Source organism: Gastrolobium bilobum, unplaced genomic scaffold (assembly GCF_033153095.1).
Source record: "Gastrolobium bilobum isolate Gb01-03AN ecotype WA unplaced genomic scaffold, APGP_CSIRO_Gbil_v1 utg33064, whole genome shotgun sequence".
Taxonomy (NCBI): Eukaryota; Viridiplantae; Streptophyta; class Magnoliopsida; order Fabales; family Fabaceae; genus Gastrolobium; species Gastrolobium bilobum.
The window spans coordinates 171,672-194,916 of record NW_026896642.1 but is presented as its reverse complement, the minus strand read 5'-3'; the positions used below and the strand labels follow the sequence as shown (position 1 = coordinate 194,916).

Genomic DNA, 23,245 nt, shown 5'->3' with positions numbered 1-23,245 from the left:
TAGCGTGCTATGACTTTAATTTGCTGCTTTTCCACATTTTCTGTGAACTGTGTTGGCTTGTTGATGAGTTTGATATTTGAATTCCTCATTCTTTGTCTGCTACGTAACGTTGCATAACGAACTAATGATTTCGGATTTGACTTATATATAAAAATATTAAAGTAATCTTTACCTATAAGCTGAAACTCTTGGATTAGGTTAAAATAATCATTTACATAGTATCACAATTTTTATAATTGAGTGGTGACAAGTTCGATCCTCATTATCTTTATTTTATAAATAAATAATTAAAATATTATAAAATTTCTTAACACGAGTACGGTATGATGTATTGTTTACCCTTCATGCATTATATAATATTCACTCTTGAAATTCAAAAAACTCTACCGTGTGAGCATGTGTTAGAAATTATGTTTCAAAGCCCAAAAAGTTATTTCTTCTACATTTGTCTCTTTTTTTTTTTAGTATTTATAAGGGGCTCTAGCCCAGAAACAGAAACAAACTACAAACCAGTAGCCTCCAACTCTACCATCGGTCCCAAACCAAGGGGGACACTATGGAGGACCACAAAAATATCATGAAAATTAAACGCTGACTTGGCAATCCAGTCAGCACATGAATTCCTCTCTCTTCTAACATGCAGCAGCCCAATGTTCCACTCCTTCTCCAGCCAGCTCTGGATGTGGTTGTTCAAGGCGAAACACGCATTGTCCTCTCTCCTAGAAATTAGAGCCTGGATAGCTTGAAGTGAATCACTCTCTATAATGAGATTATGGGCTTTCATATCCCAGGCAAAATGAAGCCCCTTGAGGATCCCTCATAGCTCTGCTGTCAACGGGTCACAGCTGCCAATGTTATAGATGAAACCAGAGATCCATCTACCTTTATCATCCCTTAATATACCCCCACACGCAGCTTGGCAGGGATTCTTCCTGGTTGCAGCATCAACATTCAGTTTCCACCAACCAGACTGGGGAGGCTTCCACTTCACCATGTGCCACTCCAAATGAGTTGTTCTGCATACGTCGTTCTTCCCAGAAGCGTTCCTGATATCCATAATGTAGTTCAGAATGAGTATGTGGGGGTTGGAGGGCCTAACAAAATTAACTTCATGAATTTCTTTGTTTCTCCAGTTCCATAAAAACCAGGAGGTAGTAGTGAAGTGTCCTGCCAATCAAGAGGTTGCATATGGGTCCAACCCTTAGTGACGTTTTTACGGATCCACTCTTCCTGGGGCAATTGCATAAAATCAAAGGGGATATTTCCCGAGAACCAGGACTTCCAAACAGGGAACTCCTTTTTGCAGTCCCTCAAGACATGCATTATGTCTTCGACTTTGTCTAGGCAAGTGTGGCAGAACGGAGACCCTCCCCAGTTAGCTGTGACATCTCTAGTGAGAATACGACCATGGAGCGTGAGCCAAATGAAATGACGTAACCGGTGAGGTCCTTGCCACTTCTATATTGCTCCCCAAATGTGATCCCTGATAATAGCATCAAAGCCCATTATTGCGTTGTAGGCATGTTTCACTATGCTCTTGGACTTCGAGTTGTTTCTCCACACCAATTGATCTGCCTCACCATCTGTTTTAGGGGGAATGACCGATCTTATGTGGTTAATAACTCCACTTGGAAGCACCCTTTGCAGAAACTCCGGGTTCCAGCCCCCCGTAGCTACATTCACCAGGTCCACAGCTTTAGCCTCCATAATAGTCGCTGGAAGGTTGGCTAGACAATAATCCTTGATTGGAGAATCTAGTTGCGTCCACCGATCCGACCAGAAATTGACCTCCTTCCCGATCTTTAATTTCCACTGCAAATTCCCCAATAAATTATTCCAAATTCGGCAGAGGCCTTTCCACAATCCAGAATCATACGGCTGCCATGAAGTCGCACGCCTAATATCAAGCTTCCTTTCATACTTGCCCATCAGAACCAGAACCCAAAGTGCATTCCTATTATTCAAAATATTCCAAGCCACTTTAAATAAAAACGCCTCATTATGGGCCTTTAGACTGTGAATTCCCAAACCACTAGCTCACACTGGTTTGCACAACTCACTCCAAGCAACGAGGTGGACTTTTTTCTTCTCGATACTGTCGCCCCAAATGAAGGCTCTTTGGAGCTTCTCAATCTCGCTGTCTACTGATAGAGGTATAGCACCATGCTGAATGTGGTATGTTGGGATGGAGCTGATAACCGTCTTGGCAAGAGTGGAGCGACCTGCAAAAGAGAGAAGGTTTTTTTTCCAGCCCCCCAGCCAAGATTTAACCCGCTGGATGATGGAAGCAAAATTCTTCTTTCTACCTCTCCCATGGTAAAGAACAGCCCCTAAGTACTTTCCTAGTATTTCAGCAGCCTTAAACCCACTGGCTTGGGTTAGTATCTCCTTCACATCAGGGGCAGTGTTCATTGAAAAATAAATCGCGATTTTCTCTATGCTAACCATCTGACCAGACATATCACAGAAAGTCTTGAGAGTGTCCAACATCACTTCTTACTGGCTCAGACTAGCTTCTCCAAATAGCACTAGGTCATCAGCAAACATCAGATGCGAAATAAAAGGGGCATTCTGTCCAGCTCGCATTGGTTTCCATCGTTTGGCCCTCACCTCTTCAGCAATCAAATGGGAGAGCTTATCCATACACAGCACAAAAAGGTACGGCGAAATAGGATCCCCCTGGCGAATGCCTCTAGAGGGGAGGAACGATTCCAAGCGGCTGCTATTCCAAATCACCTGAAAACTAGGAGAAGAAATGCAAGCTTTAATCACATTAGTTATATCCTCGGGAATACCAACCTCTAGCAGCACATAGTAGATGAACCCCCAATTTAGCCTGTCATAGGCTTTGGCAAGATCGATTTTAATCGACATGTAGGCTTTCTTTCCTGCAAGCCTATTCATGGAGTGTGTCACTTCCTGCACAATGATAACATTATCATGGATTACCCGTCCAGAAACAAATCTGGTTTGGAACGGGGAAATAAGTTTGTCCATGACAGCCTTCAAGCGGTTGACAATAATCTTTGTTATAGCCTTGTACAGGACATTACAAAGTGTTATAGGACGCAGTTGCTCAACTCTCTCAGGGTTGTCTACTTTAGGGATGAGAACTAAAAAGGTGTCATTGATCGATCTAATCCCTTCTGGTACTCTAAAGAGCCCTATAATATCTTTGCACACCTGATCCCCTAGAAGGTCCCAATTTTGTGGTAAAAAATGGCTGGGAAGCCATCATTTCCAGGAGCTTTGTGAGGCCCCATTTGAAAGAATGCAGCTTTGATTTCCTCCACAATGAGCTGCTTACTAAGATTCTGTTTATCAGCTGCAGTGAGAGATGGCCAGTTGACCTGAGTGGTGAACCATAGTCTATCTGGCTGGTCCTCCGCGAAAAGATGGGTATAGAAGCTAGTAACCATTGCTTTGAGTGTATCTTCATTTATGATCCACACTCCCACCTCGTTCTTCAGAGTCACAATTTGATTTCTGCGCCTACGAGCCACAACTATGGTGTGGTAGAACTTAGTGTTCCGGTTCCCATCCCTAATCCAAATTGCCCGCGACTTCTGAAACCAAAGTTGCTCCTCCAAAGGGTTAAGTCAAGCTCTAGATTGAGCTCAACCTCCAAGTTCTCAAGAAAGGGGTTAGCCCCACGCTCCAACTTCCTTTGAATGCCATCAAGCCTCCTGAGAAGCGACATCTTCTTCATGTGAATATTCCTAAAAGTGTTGTTGTTCCAAGACCGAAGAGTGGGAATCAGGCCTAAGAGCTTAGTTCTGGTGTCCCCGGATCTCCTCCAATTATTTTCCAGCATCTGTTTGAAACCCGGATGTTCAAGCCAAGGGGGAAAGAACTTAAACCGATAATCCTCCCATTCAATCTTCCTAGGAGAAAGGAAAATCAAGAGAGGGTTATGGTCAGAAAAGGTTCTAGGAAGGACTTGCACATAGGCCTCATCAAATAGATGTCTCCAGCGGACATTAGCAATCGCACGATCCAGCCTCTTAAACACTCGATCAAGATGAGCAAATTTAGGTCCCTCCCACGTGAAAAATGGACCAGAGCTGCCAAGGTCCATCAAGTTACAGTCATCAAGGACAGCTGCAAAATTACTACTCCTACCCAAGTCCACAGGGGCTCCCCCTTCTTCTCCTCCATGGACAGGATCTCATTGAAGTCCCCCGCAAGCAGCCACGGTTCATCAAACTCAAACTTCCACCTCCGGAGATCTTCCCACAACTCACTCCTTTTTTCTACCCTTGGATTCGCATAAATGGTGGAGAACAGGAAAGGCTACCTTTCATGCGGCTTAATTGTCAGAAGGATAGCCTGGGGATTTTTATCCACCAATTCCACATGTCAGTAGACTGGTTCTAGAGAATCCAAATGCCACCAGCGAACCCAACAACATCTTCAATAATCGAATTAGAGTACCCAAGACTCCGGATTATCTTACAAGCACGAGCTCCACTGACTCTCGGCTCTAACAGGGCAATTACCTCAAACTTGTAGTTACTGGAAAAAGTCTTCATGATGCTTTTGAATCTCTTCTTCGCAGCACCACGGCAATTCCAGGTCAAAACATTCATCGAAAAATGATGGGTGCTTGGTGAGAAGGTTGGGCCCCACCAATCCCATTCCTGATGCTTCCCCCAGAAGGTTGGCATTATTTTCCACCAGGGCATGCTCTATGGATATAGGTCCTAGCCACCCTCCATAGTCACGATGACCATGGGCAACGGTGCCCGTCCGCTCCTTATTTTCCTTTCCCTCTCTGCGCACAGATGAGTGTGGCCCTCCCTCTCTTGAAGATATCATTGTTGTGACCGCTGTTTTAAGCACTACATCATTTTGATCACTAGACATTGACTTTAAGATAAGGAGGATATCCTTTTCCTTATCCTTACAATCCCCATACTTCAAAACGGGCTCTAGGGGCGCAAGAGAAGTCTGATGTTTAGGATCCTGGGCTTCTGGAAAGATAACAGGGTTTTGTTGAGAAGGGCTAAAGGCCTTCACCTGGGCATCATTGGGCCCAAATGGCCCAACACTAGTACTGGTGGGTTTAGAATTAGAGGTATTAGGGGGTAGTTTTGACTTTACCCACTTTCATACATGTCTGCTTTTTAGAAACCTTAGAAGTTTTGTTTGGTTTAACCTCCTTCTCACCCGAAAGGAACCCTGACACCACCTTTTGTCTATGGGAAACCGTCAACTCACAATCCCCACTGTTGGTCTGCTCCCCTAACACCTGTTGTGTCGTCCCTATCTGCTCTGCAGACTCTGCAAGCACGGCAAACCTGGTACCTGCTTTCGCTTCGGGAGTTGCTGCAACTGTTGATCTGGGAGGTGTTGCATCTCTAACCCCACTTTGAGATTTTTCGATGGCTGTCTTAGGGGTGGATCTGTTTTTAGTTTCAAGTACGGACGAATGTGCGCCTCTTGATTTTCTACCCCTGGATCTTTTTTGAACAACTATCCAAGCACCAAATGCACTTTCCGAGCTTCCTTCTCCATGCTGCTCCTTGGCCACTTGCTCCCCCAGTTTGGGTTCCACGAGTTAATTAGGGGCTTGACCCTTCGAAGGTAGGATCCCTCTGTTGCAAAATTCATGTTTGTGCCCATATTTACCACACCCAAAACAGATTAGGCGGAGCCCTTCGTATGCAACTTGAAAAATCTTGTCACCTACTTGGAACATGGGAACAAAGCTTTTCCTGAGGTCAACTTCTATACAGATCCTTGTATATTTTGCTTTTTCAGTGAATTCCCCTATTCCCCCATCAGATTTCCTTAGGGAGTTTGTATCCACTTTGAGGGGTTTCCCCAGAAGGTTTCCTATTCTCCACAAATTATGTGTCGTGTACAACTCCAACAGTAGCCCATGGATCCTTGCCCAAACAGCTAGTCTTTTTACTTGCTCTTCATAAGGATCAAACATAGGTCTCCATCTTTGCACCACCACGTAATGTTCAATCACAATCTAGGGCCCCTCATGGAGCACATGGTTATAATCCTTGTCCTCATGGAGGTTAACAAGAATATAGCCATTCTCCAAATCAGTGACTTCAAACTTCCCACCGAGCTTCCACATCTTCAGCAGCCTTGCCATAAGGAACCGGTTACTAATCTTTTTCCCCATAAGTTTCACAATCAATGCTTTCCTCCACTTCTTGCAATCTTCCTTATGTTATTTTTCGGGTAGTGGAGGACTGGACATAGAGGATTGGCTTGTTCCTGTGGCGAGTCTTCATCCAGCTCATCATCTTCTACCTCTTCTCTCCTCAAAGTGGATACCAAGTCTTCCTCCTCACTATTATACCCATTATCATCTCCATTCAACTGGAGCACAATATCTTTATACGACACAATCTTCCTCCCCTGAGAGTGAACATGCCTTTGCTCTTTAGCCCACTCAATTCCTCTATCTACCTAGCGTGCATCTCCTACGCTGCCATCCAAAACCCTATCTGAGACCCCTTTTACCCCAGGAGCTTTATCAAGCATTTCGTCATCCATGGCTGCGTCCTCGTTTGCATTCTCCTTGGCTTTTTTTACACTCCGCTCCAAAAGATCTTCTTCCTCTCTCTCCGGTGTTCGGGCGCTCTCTCTCGGCCATCAATGTTGCAAACTTTGCCGGGGTGGTTGCTGTAAGTTATTATTCCTTCTACATTCGTCTTAAAATGAACCAGTTTGTACAGGCAAACTAATTTGCATAGACAAAAATTTTAGAAGGTCAAATTAACACAAGTAATATTTTTAAGAAACCAAAATTTGTACTTTTTTCATTTCTCATGATATTCTGAGATTTTTCTTGAGAAACGTTATGCCCAATACAAGATGTCAAGATCCTTCAAGTCCCTAATATATTTTTGAATTTGCCTATTTTGGATTATATACTTTTGAGTTGTTCGGTATTATGATACTGAAAAATCTGATTGTGATTAATGGAAAAATCAAAAAGTAGCTTACAAGCTTATATACTGATACAAGATAAAGAAAGGAAAAGAAACTGACATGGATCTTTCTAACAAACTATTAACTAATTAGCAAGAAGTGAAACTAATCAACAAGGATCAGTTGACGTATCCACGTGGCAGTCATTTGAATTTGAAGCTGTATTAGATGTCAACATCCCCCCACAAGTGGGACTGTAGATGTTCTGAAGTCCCAACTTGGAGAGATTAGTATGAAAAGGATTTGGAAATAAGGCTTTGGTAAACATATCAGCCAATTGATCATGTGATGAAACAGGAAGAAGATGAATTAAGTGAGTGCCAATTTTCTCACGTACTACATGGCAATCAATTTCCACATGCTTCGTTTGTTCGTGGAAAGAAGGGTTGTGTGCCAAGTAAATTGCAGAGGCATTATCGCAGAAGACTGATGTTGGATGCTCTTGAGGGAGACATAAGTCATGTAGTAAATAAGACAACCATTGTAATTCACAAGTAAGGCTAGCTAAAGCCCTATATTCAGCTTCACATGATGATCTGGACACAGTAGTTTGTTTCTTCGATTTCCTGGAGATTAGTGTAACATCCCCGTCTCGAGCCGGTTCAATTAACATACATATGATACTAAAACATGCATCAGCAGAAGACTTAACTTAATATCTTGCATTAGCTTACTAAATTACAAGCTAACTTTTTTCTTTATTCTTCATTTTGTTTCACATGATATCTCACATTGCATACTTCTCCTAATTTAATTCGTATTTGACGAAGACGAAAATCGGGCAGAGTAACCTCTGTAAATTGGACAACTGGGATTTGCCAATCCCACTCTCAAAGGTTCCTGATAAACAGTTTATACCATATATGATTTCAGAAATACCAGATATCTATATAGGACTATATACCCATCCATGGGTGCATGCATAACTGGCTCCGTGCCACTATGTCTAACAGCATACATATTTCAGCACATGCACATATCTGAATACACAAATGTACATGCATCAAATATGAACACATGTACAAAAGATATACGGACCATATATTGTATAATGGATCAAACATCATGATCCTAAAATGAATAGAACACTATACAACAGTACATATTCTCAAAAAATAACATTTATAATAAATAGTAGTGTCCGACCACCCAGAACTCCATATCCTCATACTAGTACCTCTAGCCACGGGTAGTCTCTTTGTCCCGTGAGGGCTCTTCAATTAACTGCGTTCCTGAAATCATATCCCCAGACGGGGTTAGAGACGAATCTCTAGTAAGCTCTAGGTTTATAGAGAACTCTCCATACCCTGGGCTCACTTCCTGCGTGATAGTCAGATACATAATATACAAAACATCATATATCATAACAGAACAAAACATATACACATATCTTATCAGAGACGTATACAGTCATTCCCAAGGGATGACCCCAAGCGAAAATTAACGCACGTGTTCCCAAAGGAGGACCCCAAGTGGAACTAGAACATATCAAAGGTGTACACCATCAGTCCCGAGGGATGACCCCAAGCAGACATCAGTGCACATAGGATCAATGGCCAGAGATCATCACATAACTGAGGTGTACACAGTCAATCCCAAAGGAGGACCCCAAGCGGAAATCAGTGCACATGTTCCCAAGGGAGGACCCCGAGCGAAAATCAGTGCACATGTTTCTAAGGGAGGACCCCAAGCGGACATCAGTGCATATAGAATCAATGGCCAGAGATCTTTACGGAAATCATATCAAAACATATCAAAGTAAACACATCAAAACATATCAAATTAAACACATAAAAACATATCACATCACATAATCATATAGTTCTATATGAATGCATCTATATCATATATCTCATACATATCATACAACTTGACCACAATCCGTACACTATGGCGGAACACAAAGTAGGAGCGAATCCCATAAACATAGAGCTTACCTCTCAAAGCTGTATAGATGGCCTACCCAACAACCGAGTTACCAAGCCTTCTTTGATGTAGGATCCTCAACAAGACTCTTAGGCGCACCTAGAATAGGGAATCCATACAAATATCAATAAAATGGTTCAAAGCCAAGTAGTTAACCAGACACACCATTTATTGATTTTATCTTTTACTTATCAAATATTTCTTAACTATTCATACATACGGTACTGTTCATCTCTACAGTACTATTCATGTATACGTCACGATTCACGTATACGGTACTATTCATATACGTCACTATTCAAAAATACAGTATCTCAAATTTTCCAAATACATTTTTATCGTTAAAATCTTCATCTGAACACTTTTCTCAACATGAGCTAAGCCTCAATCAAGCTCTAACATGCTCAATCAAGCCAAATTTTAAAAATGAAAACCTAAATCAATCTTTCTCAAAACTCAAAGAAAACTAGGATTTCTTAACATAGACTTACCTAGAATCACCCAATGAGTGGATTTCCAACCTCAAATGAGATGATAACGCCTTCTTGGACCTTCAATCAACAAAGGGGCGTCACTTTCCCTTCCATTTTTCTCTCAATACAAGGCTTTTTGATAGATTATGGATTAAGGGTTGTGTCTGTCTCCCAATTCTAAGCAACTTTGATCTCATTTGATTTCATGAAGAAATGGAGAAGTTGAATTTGAGCTCTCCATCTATGGCTACTGTCGACGCACAAAGAAGAAGAAGAAGAACGAGGCGTGCGCGTCAGAAGAAATAAAAAGGAAATGAGGTTGCTGTTTCAAAACTTAAGTATTTAAGTTAGTTTAGTTGGGTAAAATCTTATCTATCTACACACCTCTATTCACTACCAAACTTTGCACACTAGTCTAGAATATTTTTATGGTAATATTTATAATTTTACTTTTTACTTTCGGGTAATTTTATTTACCTGCATTTTTATCCCTTAACTGTCATTTTAACTCATTTTTCACCAAAAGTGACTTTATTTTTCTACTTTTAATTATTCTTCATTATTAAATCCACAACTACCAGTGAATTTGAAGCTGTATTAGATGTCAACATTCGGTCAGTGTAGCTTTGGGGGGTTTTGTCCTTCATCTAATATTAAGTCTATGTTGGACAACTTCAAATTGACTGTAATATAATTGATGACATAAGAGTTTATTTTGAAATTTTGAGTATGTTTAAGTACTGTAAAGTATAAATATTTTAACAAGTAAAACGTTAAGTAAATATTAAATATGCAACCTACAAAGATTACATGTAATGATAAGTAACTTGTATTCTCATAAAAATAATCAAATTTTATATCTCAAAAAAAATGATTAAAGAGAGATATTGACAATGTTTACAAGATTAATCTCATAACTAGTCAAATATCAAAAAATGTTATTAAATAAAAAGTATACATGATGTTTCAATTATTTCAACTATTCAGTTAAATATATTTTCCTTACTAAAATACATTTCTCAATTAAAATATTTCGAATTCTAAATTATAATCCAGATGAAAAATCCGCATATAAATGCACCACTAGGGTTAGCCTACTGGTGTGGGGTGTGTGTGTTAGAAGTGTGTGTAGTGTAGGGTGTTGTGTTCAATTCCTTGTAACCTCCAAAAATCCACATATAAAGTCCAAACTATATAAAGTCCAAACTAAACAATGCAATGCATTAATAATTTATTTGGGAAAAAAAAGTATGATTTAGTAGTAAAGTTGTTAAGTTATGTTATCGATATAGATATTGTGGAACCCACATTTATTTTTAAAAAGCAAAAAAAGTGAGAGTCCTACAATTTCTATATCTATTTCCCTATTTGTAATTGGGTTAAATATTTATTTTTTTAGAGGATATATAATTATGTCATTTTAAGTGAGAAAAAGATACAAATAATGAAAATCACGACGAAAGAAAGTGGATGGTTTTTTTAAATTTAAATTTTAAATAAAAATATTAGTTTGTGTCTTTCTCTCAATTAAAATGACATAATTCTATGTCCTTTAAAATGACAAACATTTTTCTTTTTATAATTTAGGAAAATATTTTTCTCATGTTGCATGGACTAATTGTCTCATGCAACACACAAAAAAGTGAGTGGGATCCACTAAGAAGAAGAGGGAGAAAAGAAAAAAATGGATCCTACCCACTTTTTGTGTGTTGCATGAGACAATTTGTCTCGTGCAACATAAGAAAAACATATTCCTATAATTTATGGGTTTAGTGTTTGTCATATTGTAAGTGATAAAATTATTTCATACATGTATAAAAATGTGTGAGGCCCGTGCAAAGAAAAAAGAGAGAAAAAAAGATCTCACACACTTTTATATGAGTGTAGGAGTTTAAGAAATAATTTTATCTTCTATTAAATTAGAAACAATAAACCCATAATTTATATGCAAGTTACAATTAATAAAAATAATAGTAATAACAATAAAAAAAATATGTTATTTTACTTATTTTACTTACAATTAATAAAAATAATAGTAATAACAATAAAAAAAGATATGTTATTTTACTTATTTTTTTATGCCTAAACTAATATTTATTATTTCTCTCTCTCCTTTTAAGATTTTGATATAATGGTGTTGGAGAGCGATTGTTAAGGTAGACATGAAAAATGTAGGTATAATAACCAGAGGAAGGTTATATTTATCACATATTTTTGTTTATAATCTCCTACAATCATATTTTAACCATTGATTTTATCGATTATCATATATTATGAAGTAATAAGATTGATTTACGAACATAATAACCGTTAATTGTTAAAAATTAATAGTTAAAATATGATTATAAGAAGTTATAAACCAAAGTAAATTGTAACTTTAATAACTATTCCTAAACAAAAATTAGAAAAAACCGCCAAAGATATGAATATGAGTAAGTTAAAGGAGTGGACGGCAAATAAAAATATAATCCACTGGTGTCTGTCTCTCTCATCGTTCAGATAAACCTAAATTGTGCACAGCAAAGCACAACCCTCTCTGTCTTTCTCTCTCTCCAAGCGTCGGCGTTTTCTCTCCGTTCTCCTCCGAAGCTTCGAGAACCACAGTAAGTTCGTTTAAACTTTGAAACCACCACCCTCATCTCTCAATAACCCTAACACTCTTCTCTATTCGCATTAGGGTTTCAACATTCTCCTATTTGTTTATTATTTATTTCAAGTGTGAGTGTTGGCCTTCTCAGTTTTCTTAAGAGTTGCATTCACTTTCTTCACATCTATTTTCCATCTGAACCTATGCTTTGCTTTTGTTCGGTGGAAGCGGCGACAGTAATTTGGTGACTGAGTTATTTTTTTCTTTGCTTCGTTCTGTTACATAGGTTTTGTTTTGGATGAGTGTTGAATCTTGATTTTCTTTTTTTTTATCTTTTTGAATGGGGTATTTGTTGCCTCACAGCAGTTGTGTGGTTCAAGATGTTCAAGGCACTGGCAGTTTTGGGATATTTAATTTTAGGGATTGTTATGATATTTAATTTTTAAGGGTGTTTGTATTTTTTTTTTTTTTTTTTTTTTTTTTTTTTTTTTTTAGTTTCTGTTGAGAATGATACTGATGAGTTTTTGTTTCGTCTAGCCACTGGGATGTCTGGGGAAGAGTTTGATGGACAAGATGCTGGCTATGTGCCTGAGAACCCCGAATTTCCAGAAAACCATTCTGAAGAACATGAAGAAGGAAATGTGATGGATGACTCTGGGTTTCCTCAGCTGCAGCCTGATGAACATGACGTGGGCAATTTGGCTGAGGATGCCAATCCTGCTGAAAATGAATTGGATGGTCATGATGTTGAAGAGGGTTTGCCTGGAAACCCTGATTCTCCTCTGCAAGAGCATGCTGAGGAACATCATGATGGAGTTGAGGTGACTGAGAATCTTGGCTCTCCTGAAAAACAAGGATTTGAGGAAGATTCGAAAGGAAGTGAAACTCAGAGGTGGCCGGGGTGGCCTGGAGAGAACGTTTTTAGGATGTTAGTTCCTGTGCAAAAGGTTGGCAGTATTATTGGCCGCAAAGGGGAGTTTATTAAGAAAATTACTGAAGAGACCAAGGCTCGAATTAAAATTCTTGATGGTCCACCTGGAACTGCAGAAAGAGCAGTGAGTTTACTTTTCAATTTCTGGTTAAGAGTGACGGATAATCTTGGATATGTTTGAAGCATGTTATACATATTTCATATATTGATCTTTGTGCTTATTAGAACGTGTTATCTTTTTTCAGATTTAAGTTGTGCTTGGTATCCTCCATCTTCCTTGCAGTTAGGCTTTTATCCTTTTTGTTCATTTCATCAAAAAAATTTATTGAATATGTTTGTAGTCCTGTTACCTGTTCAATAAACTGATAAACAATGGTAAAACTTGATTGTCAATGTTAGTGCTGAAATTTCATGTCTGTGGATTCCTTGCTCAGATAATTATGAATCAGATTCAAGAAAATATAAACATAGGGAACATCACTTCATGAAAATTAACTCCCATCCTGCTTATTAATAACTCCTAGTGCTATATCTTTTGGTTACTATTTAGTGCTTCGATATGGGAAACTTCTACTTGATGAAAGAAACTTCTTACATCATTAATTTGAATTTGAAACTTAATGGTTTATTCATGATAAAACATGATAACACATGAATACTGTTGCTGAGGAATTATATTACAAAAAAAAAATTAATCGAGGAATTGAAACTATAAAAATATACATAACCCAGCTGAACACAAGAAATGATGAATAATCAAACAGGTTAAGTATATATAAAAGATATGTCTTTTGTCACGATAACAAATGGATGTGTGCAGGTTGTCAGCAAATATGAATGACCAAAGTACTTCAAACTGAAGAGCCAAAGTTCAAGTTGCAGGGAAACAGCAATGAGCATAGACAACTGCTGAAACGTTGTTTTTGTCTTAAGAATCAGAAATAGTTTCTGCGGAATTTGGTGGCAAGAAGCGTTCACTGAACATGGTAACTTCAGAACTTGGTCGATTGGTGTCTTGCCACACTCCCTGAAACAGATTCCTAGAAAACTCTCTTAAAGTCACTAAAATAATGAAACAAAAATAAAAACTTCTGAAATTTGATCCACATATTACTAAGCAAGCAAAAACTGTTGAATTCAGGAGACTATGTCAGTAAAATTAATAAATCTGAAATATATCTTGATCCATTTAATTACTTCGGGGACATCTACCATTATTAAATTACTAATTTAAACTATTTATATTCTAAGGAGCTTGACATTGTTAAAATAATTGCTAATTCGCAGAACCATAGATGTACTGGTTCAAGGAAATGGAGATGAAGTTAAAAAGTTAAAATAATTTTATATATTAATGCCAGTGATGCAATAATGATGAACAAGTATGTTTTTGGAGCATTGGGGTGAATCAGTTAATGAGTCAAATATATTTAATTAGCTTTCTTTAGACTTTGAAATTTATCTGTTTTTGGTGTTTTCTAAGAGCCCTCTATTTTTTATGTGGTGTTTCTGAATTATCTGTCTGTTATGCTTCTAAAAGGTAATGGTTTCTGCAAAAGAAGAGCCAGATCGCCCCATACCACCTGCTGTGGATGGTTTGTTAAGGGTTCATAAACAAGTTGTCAATGTGGACCGAGATCCTGCAGAGAGCGCATCAGGTGCTGGACGCCCAGTTGTTACAAGGCTTCTAGTGGCAGATACTCAAGCAGGAAGCTTGATTGGGAAGCAGGGGTCCACTATAAAATCCTTTCAAGACAACACTGGTTGCAATATACGCGTTCTTGGATCAGGTGTGCTAACAGGCATTGTGAATTAAATTAGGAAATGTTGCTAATGTTTGGCTACCAAAACATTTTCCTTTTCAATATATTTTCTCCAGAGGTCTTTTGTTTTGTGATGTCTTTGGCATATTTTCCCAACTTGCATTGTGTGTTTGCTATTGTGGATGTTATCAGTATGACTAGATCTACCCCTCTCAGATGTACTAATTTTTATATTGTTTTTCTTATTATGTATTTGGATAAAGGTGGTGTTAATGTTGATGTTGATGATGTATTCTTATTAAGTATTTGGAAAGTTGGTCATGCATTCTTTGTCAAGCAATGTACTTGTATTTTAGTGAATATAAAAGAAATATTATTTATGATATCCAAGTTTGTGATTACTCTACCTGAATAATGTGTCATATACAACAGACCACCTGCCGGTTTTTGCTCTGCAAGATGATAGTGTTGTTGAAATACAAGGGGAATCTGCCGGGGTTCACAAGGCCGTTGAACTAATTGCAATTCATCTACGTAAGTTCCTGGTTGACCGCAGCATAGTTGGAGTATTTGAAACAAAGGTACGTTCTTTTTATTTTTCATTGTTTTTCAAAGCTAAAAGGCATCAATGATCCGATTAAGAATGTATGCTGATGAGTTATCTAATGAGATTTATCGTGTTGTGAATGAGTCATTTAGCTTATTTGAACATTCTAGGCTATTTATGAATTGGTGTTTTCAAGCTTTGGCTGTATTTGGGAATGATTGATTGGGATATGTTAGTGATAGGGTGGGGATGAAAGCATTCTAGGATATTTGTGATTTGCATGTTGTATATATGTCTGACTTTCATCATTCATTGTTTTTGTTGTTTTGTATTTGAGAAGTGGTTTCAAAGTTTCCTTCAAGTGTCTTGGCTTATTTTGTTTTCATATGCTTTGGATTGAAGCGAAGCTTTTTTTTATTTATTTATGTTGAAGTCATATGGACCATCTTTGCTGCAATTCTTTCTATGGATATTTATTTTTTTTCTTCTTCCTCCTCCCAAACTTCAGATGCAAAGGCCAGATGTGCGAGTTAACCAGAATGTGCCACCACACCAACCTTGGGGTCCTCCTCCTCCTCAAGGGTTTCCGGCTCCTGGTAGTGGTGGTGGACATGCTTTTCCACCCAATCCTCAATATATGCCGCCTTCACATAACTATGATAGTTACTATCCGCCTGCTGACCTGCCTCCCATGGACAAGCACCTTCATCAGGGTCCACCACCTGCCTATGTAAGAGATGCTTCTATAGGAATTCATTCAGCCAGTACACAGTCGCAACAGTCTGTTGTGACTAAGGTGTCTTCTTTTGCCTAACTTGAGAACTGCAGAGATCAACATTGGTTTTGAAGTATTTTTGTTTTATCTCGATGTAATTCTTTTCTACTGTGCAGGTCACGCAGCACATGCAAATTCCTCTATCCTATGCAGATGCTGTTATTGGGGCATCAGGAACGAATATCAGCTACATTCGTCGTGCTAGTGGAGCAAGTATTACAATTCAGGAGACCAGGGGCGTGCCAGGGGAGATGACTGTTGAGATAAGTGGTACTGCTTCACAAATACAGGCAGCCCAACAGCTGGTGCAGGTATTTGAATTTAAAGGGTTCTTGGATTCTTCTTATCTACTTGTTACCTGTATTGTATTATTGTTATTGTTTAATAAAGAGACTGACTGAATTCTTTTTTGATTGGTAGTGGTACGGGTTAATGTTATGTCTGTATTATTTGTTTATTCTTGTATATGTTCATGGCTTCATATATATTAGGTAATGCTTATCTTTGGATGATTTTATTCTTACAGTAGTTTGTAAATCATTTGTGTATATTAATTTCAATTATAAATGTGTTTTTTGGTAAAGTAAAAGTTTTTATGCAATCCATTCTTTTTATGTACAAGTAAATATAAATAAATAATAGAATCAAATATGGAGTGCGAATTCAGTTGACGCCCAAGTATTTGTTTATTTGTATTTTTGTCGTGAGTTTTGAATGACAATTGATGAAGCTAGGCTAAATGAACATTATAAATATTGCAGAGGATAGGACAGGCTGTAATGATCACTGTCATGTGAATTCATGCTACTTTTTTTTTTCTTTTTTGATGTTGTCAATGAGCGTAGAATTCATACTGGAAACATTGTTGGGTTGGGGCAAGTTTTGTAGTCTCACCTCAGTTGATGTTTTTGGTATTATACTTTTTGGGTTTAGTATTTTTATCTGAATTGCCCACAATTCGCAAACCCCAAGTTGGGATAAAAGTGTTATGTTGATATTGATCTGAATTGCCCACAATCTATCTGATGCAGAATTTCATGGCTGAAGCTGCAAGTGCGGCGCAGGATCATATGGGGGGATCAATTAACCAAGGCTACAATTCATATCCTTCTAATGCTCCTGTTTATGCATCTCCGCCATCAAGCGCAGGTGGTCATACAGGGCATATGCCTTCTGCAGATTATGGTCCCGTATATGGCACCAACTATGGCTATTGAGAAGATTAAATTCAATTTTTGTTGAGGAGCCTTATGCTTTATAAACGTTGCGTTCTATTCTAGTACTTGTGGGCATTTATATCCCTTATATTTTCGTTGTATCACATTTGGTATAATGACTGCATAGCATTCAGAGGATATGATATTTGAGTAGGTTTCTGTTTTTGAATATTCTGTATCGTTGCCCTGTTACTTTCTTTCATGTTTTTCGTAAATGGATATATTCTCTAAAGTGTGCTTGAGTGGAACTGAAGGTGATTTGGAAATTAAGGATTCGTACAAAATTATAAATTGTTATTTAAGTGATTGTGTTTTAAACTTTATGATTAGCTTTTAAAGTGCGTGTACGTTTACAGAGAAGCAAAGTTAATTAACAATAATAATAATACCAAAAACCATTATAATAAAGTTCCCCGCTCTCGGTGAGATGGAGAAAACGATTAATTACATAATCGATGAACCATAGACGTAAAATAATAATAATAGTAATATAATAAATATAGAAATATTTTAATAACAAAATATGAATTTGTGAGAACGCAACCCGTAAAATTTTGGGTCCCTTATTATTATTATTTTGCATGTGCGCGTGATTTTCTCAAAGCTATTGCATTTTTCGGAAGTATTTTTTGAAGTATTATCAATAAGTGCGCAAATATATCAGTTTATCCTCTTCAAAAATGATTTTTGGTAGGCCTATGCATGGGTCAGGTCGGGTCAGGTTTTTGTCTGACTCGACCCAATTTGGTTTTTATAGGTCATGTATTTTGACCTGACTCGCTTTAATTTGATACAAGTCAGGTCTGACTTGAATTGGATTTTGTTGAACTAGTTCAGAATCAGTTTGGATCTGACCTGACTTGGTTTCTGAAGTGAGTCTGACTTGGTTTCTGAACTGGGTCAAATCTGACCTGATCCGTTTTTGACTTGGTTTTCTCACAAAATTTTGTCAAAATTTCTACGTTGCAAAAGACGAAAATTTCGTCACAAAATTATTTTTTCATCTAAATATTTACAAAAAAAAATTTTCTATTGAAATTTAGTTTCCGTCAACAGTTTTGACGAAAATGATTTCTTCCATCAAATGTTTTAAACGAAAAAAGAATTTTGTCAAAAAATTTGACGGAATGTTTTTCGTTCAAAATTTCGATAGGAATGTGTTCTGACGAAAATTTTGACGGAAATTATTTCGAGCAAAATATTTCATTTGAAACTTTCGACGAAATTTAGATTCTCTAAAGAATTTTGACAGAATATTTTCTTCGTCAAAATGTTTTTTGTCAAAAAAATTTACGGAATTTTTTTATAGAAATGTGTTTCGTTGAAAATTTTGATGGAAATTTTTTATCAAAAAACTTGACGAAAATATTTTGTTGTTAATTTTTTATGGAAATGTGTTTCGCTAAAAATTACGATGAAAATTTTTTTTTGTCAAAAAAATTAACGGAAATTTTTTCGTGAAAACTTTCGCCGAAATTTGAAATCTGTAAAGAATTTTGATTAATTTTTCGCCGTCGAAATTTTTTGCCGTCAAAATTTTTTGATGACGAAAATGTTTCTGTCGAAAACTTTCGCGAAAATTTGAAATCTGTAAAGAATTTTGATGAAATTTTTTACCGTCAAAATTTTTTGATGCCGAAAATATTTCCGTCAAAAAGTTTCGCCGAAATTTGAAATCTGTAAAGAATTTTGATGAAATTTTTTGCCGTCGATATTTTTTGCCGTCAAAATTTTTTGATGACGAAAATATTTCCGTCAAAAACTTTCGCCGAAATTTGAAATCTGTAAAGAATTTTGATCAAATTTTTTGTCGTCGATATTTTTTGCCGTCAAAATATTTTAATAACGAAAATATTTCCGTCGAAAACTTTCGCCAAAATTTGAAATCTGTAAAGAATTTTGATGAAACTTTTTGCCGTCGAAATTTTTTGCCGTCAAAATATTTTCGTCGAAAACTTTGCCGAAATTTGAAATCTGTAAAGAATTTTAATGAAATTTTTTGCTGTCAAAATTTTTTAATGGAAATTGTTTTGAGGAAAATGTTTCATTTGAAACTTTCGACGAAATTTAGATTCTCTAAAGAATTTAGACAAAATATTTTTTCTGTCAAAATTTCTTATCGAAATATTTTTGTCAAAAAATTATAAGAATATTTTTTACAGAAATGTGTTCCGTTGAAAATTTTGATGGATATATTCTTTATCAAAAAATTTGACGAAAATATTTAGTCGAAATTTTTTGATAGAAATGTGTTTCGCTAAAAATTTTGACGAAATTTTTTTTTGTCAAAAAGTTTAACGAAAATGTTTCCGTCGAAAACTTTCGCCGAAATTTGAAATCTGTAAGGAATTTTGATGAAATTTTTTTCCGTCAAAGAATTTCGATGAAAATATGTTTCGTCGAAAGTTTTTATGAATATATTTTTTTGTGAAATATTTTGACGAAATTTAGATTCCGTAAAAAAATTTGACAAAAAAAATATTCCGTCAAATTTTTTTACCAATATGTTTTTAGTCACAAATTTTGATGAAAATATTTTTCGTTATAAATTTTTGCGAAATTTTTTTTGAAAATATTTTCCATAAAAAATTTTGACGTAATTGTTTTACGTTAAAACTTTTCTTTTAATGTAATTGTGATTTTTTTTTCACACATAATGGGTATGAGTCAAGTTTTGGGTCAGTGGATCAATATTAAAACGAGTCAGGTCTAAAACTGACCCAGATAAAAGTGGGTCAGTATTTAAACCAGTTCAAAAACTATGGGTATTTATGGGTCTGGTCAAGGTCGGATCAAGGGCAGGGCAAGTGAACCAGTTTTTTTTTCACACCCCTAATATTTGGTACGCTACTTTAAAAATATTTATTTGCTTTATGAACACTTACCTAATTTTATAAAGCTACGTCATGGGTTTGAATCGAGAAAAATCCAGAAAGCAATCCAGCGACTTAGGATAAAACAGCTGCATTTGAAGGATTTTGAAGACATTATGCTGTTACTCTTATAATGGTGAAAGAGCAAGTTGTCTAATTAGGGAGTCTCCAGTCCACATTAAGTTGATTAAATTTATTTCCTGATCCCTCCCCATTCCCAATGGCCATCAAGATAAAAAAAAAAAAAAAAATTTAAAGATACAAAATATGCAAATACTAATGCCCAAAAAATTCAATAAAAAAAGTTGCCTATATTAAAATCATTGGTTTCTTCCCAAAAAAAAAAAAAAAAAACAGAAGATTGTATGAAAGGTATTTGAGAATGTGTTTCTGTTTCATCTTTAATCTAGTCTTAAAAAAAGAAGGAAAAAAAAAACCCAACTAGCAAAAACTCGACCTTTGAACGAGAGTATAAGACTTTGTATCCTATGCTTAATTACATGGTACTTTACATAGGGACAGAACAAGTAGTTCTAAAATGGCCTGGTTGGTTGCAGCGGCTGCAATGCACAACTCGTTTCACTTGACCACCACCACTATCTTGTCCAGCATTAGCTCGTCTTTTCCTTTGTCTTGCTGGTGGCTTCAGAGACTTTGGTGGATTTATAACAACCTCGTCTTCTAGCCCACCTGACATATCCCACAAGGCTTTATCTGGAATAGGATGTATGGTTTGTGAATATGCTTTACGATAGTGTGCCACAGTGAAGCAACTTTCAGTAAACCTATGCACATTCTGTCTGCATGAGAGGAGAACTGCCACTGCATGAGAACATGGTAGACCACAAAGTTGCCATCCATGACATGTACAACAACGTGTGCGAATGTCCACTGAATATCTTGCTGATCCTGAGTGGCATAAAACTTCAAACTCAGCTTCATTTCCTCTTAACACTTGGTAACTCTGTGCCTTTTCTATTGCCTCTGACACTTGTTTCTCAGCAAAAGGAACCAAGATGCTTGACCACTGCATGCTGGCTTCACGGCGTTCATTGAATAGTGTCATCAATTGCCGCCTGATACACTCCATCATTTGAATAATTGGAAGTCCAGAGGCTTGAACTATCCAAGTATTCAAAGATTCAGCTATGTTAGCTGTTAATTGGCCAAGCCTAGTTCCTTCAAAATATGGGGTAGCCCACAAGTTAGGAGGTATTCTTCGAATCCATGCTGCTGCTTCCTGTGATATCTCTTCTATCTCGAGGATTTTGGTTTCAAAATCTATGACAGTGAGGGAACATGCAGCCTCCCAGAGAATGTCACTGAGAACAGTGTTGTTGAATTCTTTCTGGAAACTTTCACTCAAGTAATGCATGCAGAACCCATGGAAAGCAGTAGGGAAATTCATTTCAACTCCATCCACGATGGCTTTCTGTCTATTGGACAAAATTGATAGTCTTGGCATGTGCTCAGCATTAGTTTCAAGCAGGCTATGCAACTGAGATAGGAACCACATCCAGTTATCATCAGTTACTTCGTCTACCACCCCAAATGCTAGAGGATATAGACCACCATCTCCATCAAAAGCTACGGCTAAAAGCAAAGTTCCAAGATACTTGCTTTCAAGGGGGACAGAATCAAGTCCAATGAGGGGACGACAGGCATTCAAAAAGCCATAAATTGATGCTTGAAATGATATGAATAGACGTTTGAAACAGCCATCAATAGGATTTCCATAAACCAATGCAATACTTCCAGGATTTGACCTTTTGAGTTGGTCACAATACTGTGGAAGTAAGCGATAATCTTCTTCAAATGAACCCCTAACAGTAGCCATAATCCGTTCCTTTCCCCTCCATGCCTGTTTATATGATAAGGTGATCCCATGAACTCGGTGGATCTCTTCTAGTATCTCCTTTGGTTTGCAATTAGGATTTTCTCTCAGGTGTTGTTCCACAGTATTAGCAACCCATTGCACTGAGGCTTGCTGATGACCTAGATGAGTTATTCCAGCACAAGTATGTGGCTCACGGATGGTCCTAATTGCGAAGGTAGGAACACCAGGAAGCTTTGCACAATGAATTCTCCAAGAGCATCCTTCACTTGCACATTGTGCAGTGAAACGAACCTTGTCTGACTTGACTGTCTGCATCTCAAAGCGAAGAGCAATGGCTGCCTCCCTAAGTGCCCTACGGCAGCTATGAACATCAGGAAACTGTTGCCCCACGGTAAGTTGATGGTTAGGAGAGGGATGAAGGGTTCGGGACTGAAGGATAGGAGGAATGCAAACCAAATCCATTGGTTGCTCAGAAGTCATATCTGAGACATGCAGATCACACATTTCCTCATTTTGATCCAAGGAAAACTCTAACTTCTCATGAAAATCATGATCCTCCATAATAGCTAGTTGGCGATCATCTGACAAATTCAACTCAAATGCCTGATTGGTTAGAGCCAATCTATTATCATAGTTGCCAGAATAAGCATGATCCTGAACCTGATCGTCTGCATCCAACTTACCACCATTTTGCTCAAGATTCTGAGCATGCTCTAGTTGTTGAAGTTGAGAAGCCATGTCATGCTCATGCCTCTGACTCTGATTCTGAATCAATCCTTGATTATCTTGTGTGCATCCTGAATCCAAATCCTGTATCCGTTCAGAGCCAAACTTATGAACTGAATCATGATCATGGATACGGTCAAATCCAAAATGAGAAACCGGTATGGATGACTGATCATGACTTTGTCCAAGAATCAAACCATGGTTCGCCATAACAAACTCACCACTTTGACTTGAGCAAAGATGCTTCTGTCTCAAACTAAAGATCAGTGCAAAAACAGAATTCCCCAAAATATTGGTAACTCCCCCAGTTTCTCTTGAAGTCCACAGTCCCCAAAATGAGACAACAACAGTTACAAGAACAGCAACAACACGAGCCAAATAAAATTCTTGAAAAAGCTGCAACAACAGTGAATTTCTCAAATTGTGTCAGGAAAAAAACAGAATATTCACAATTTGCAACTGAACCAACTGAACTTCGCCGTCAATGTCAATCAAACACGAGCAATTAATTCTAAATAACAATAAAAGCTCTGTCTTTTCGTTTACAACCCCTTTCGTTTCCTGTCACGGAACCGGGTCTAATTTTCACAAAGTTGAGTCCTTTATGGTTCCTTTTCTCTAATCACAACAATT

The 23,245-nt window shown here is 37.4% G+C and overlaps 2 protein-coding genes across 3 annotated transcripts; one reads left to right on the top strand and one right to left on the bottom strand.

Moving 5' to 3' along the window:
- The first annotated feature begins 11,833 nt into the window (after positions 1 to 11,833).
- On the top strand, positions 11,834 to 17,427 carry LOC133301223 (flowering locus K homology domain-like). 2 transcript variants are annotated; one of them, XM_061500840.1, is made up of 7 exons: positions 11,834 to 11,959; positions 12,481 to 12,998; positions 14,415 to 14,664; positions 15,070 to 15,218; positions 15,693 to 15,914; positions 16,076 to 16,270; positions 16,991 to 17,427. In XM_061500840.1, the coding sequence occupies exons 2-7, from the start codon at positions 12,489 to 12,491 to the stop codon at positions 17,174 to 17,176; spliced, it is 1,512 nt and encodes a 503-aa protein (XP_061356824.1). In that variant the 5' UTR covers positions 11,834 to 11,959; positions 12,481 to 12,488; the 3' UTR covers positions 17,177 to 17,427. The 2 variants fall into 2 exon arrangements, with proteins under 2 accessions (XP_061356824.1, XP_061356822.1); XM_061500838.1 differs by having other exon boundaries at positions 15,693 to 15,980.
- A 3,062-nt stretch (positions 17,428 to 20,489) lies between these two features.
- LOC133301234 (uncharacterized) lies at positions 20,490 to 22,353 on the bottom strand. The gene has a single exon (XM_061500851.1). The coding sequence runs from the start codon at positions 22,346 to 22,348 to the stop codon at positions 20,558 to 20,560; it is 1,791 nt and encodes a 596-aa protein (XP_061356835.1). The 5' UTR covers positions 22,349 to 22,353; the 3' UTR covers positions 20,490 to 20,557.
- Positions 22,354 to 23,245: the final 892 nt, after the last annotated feature.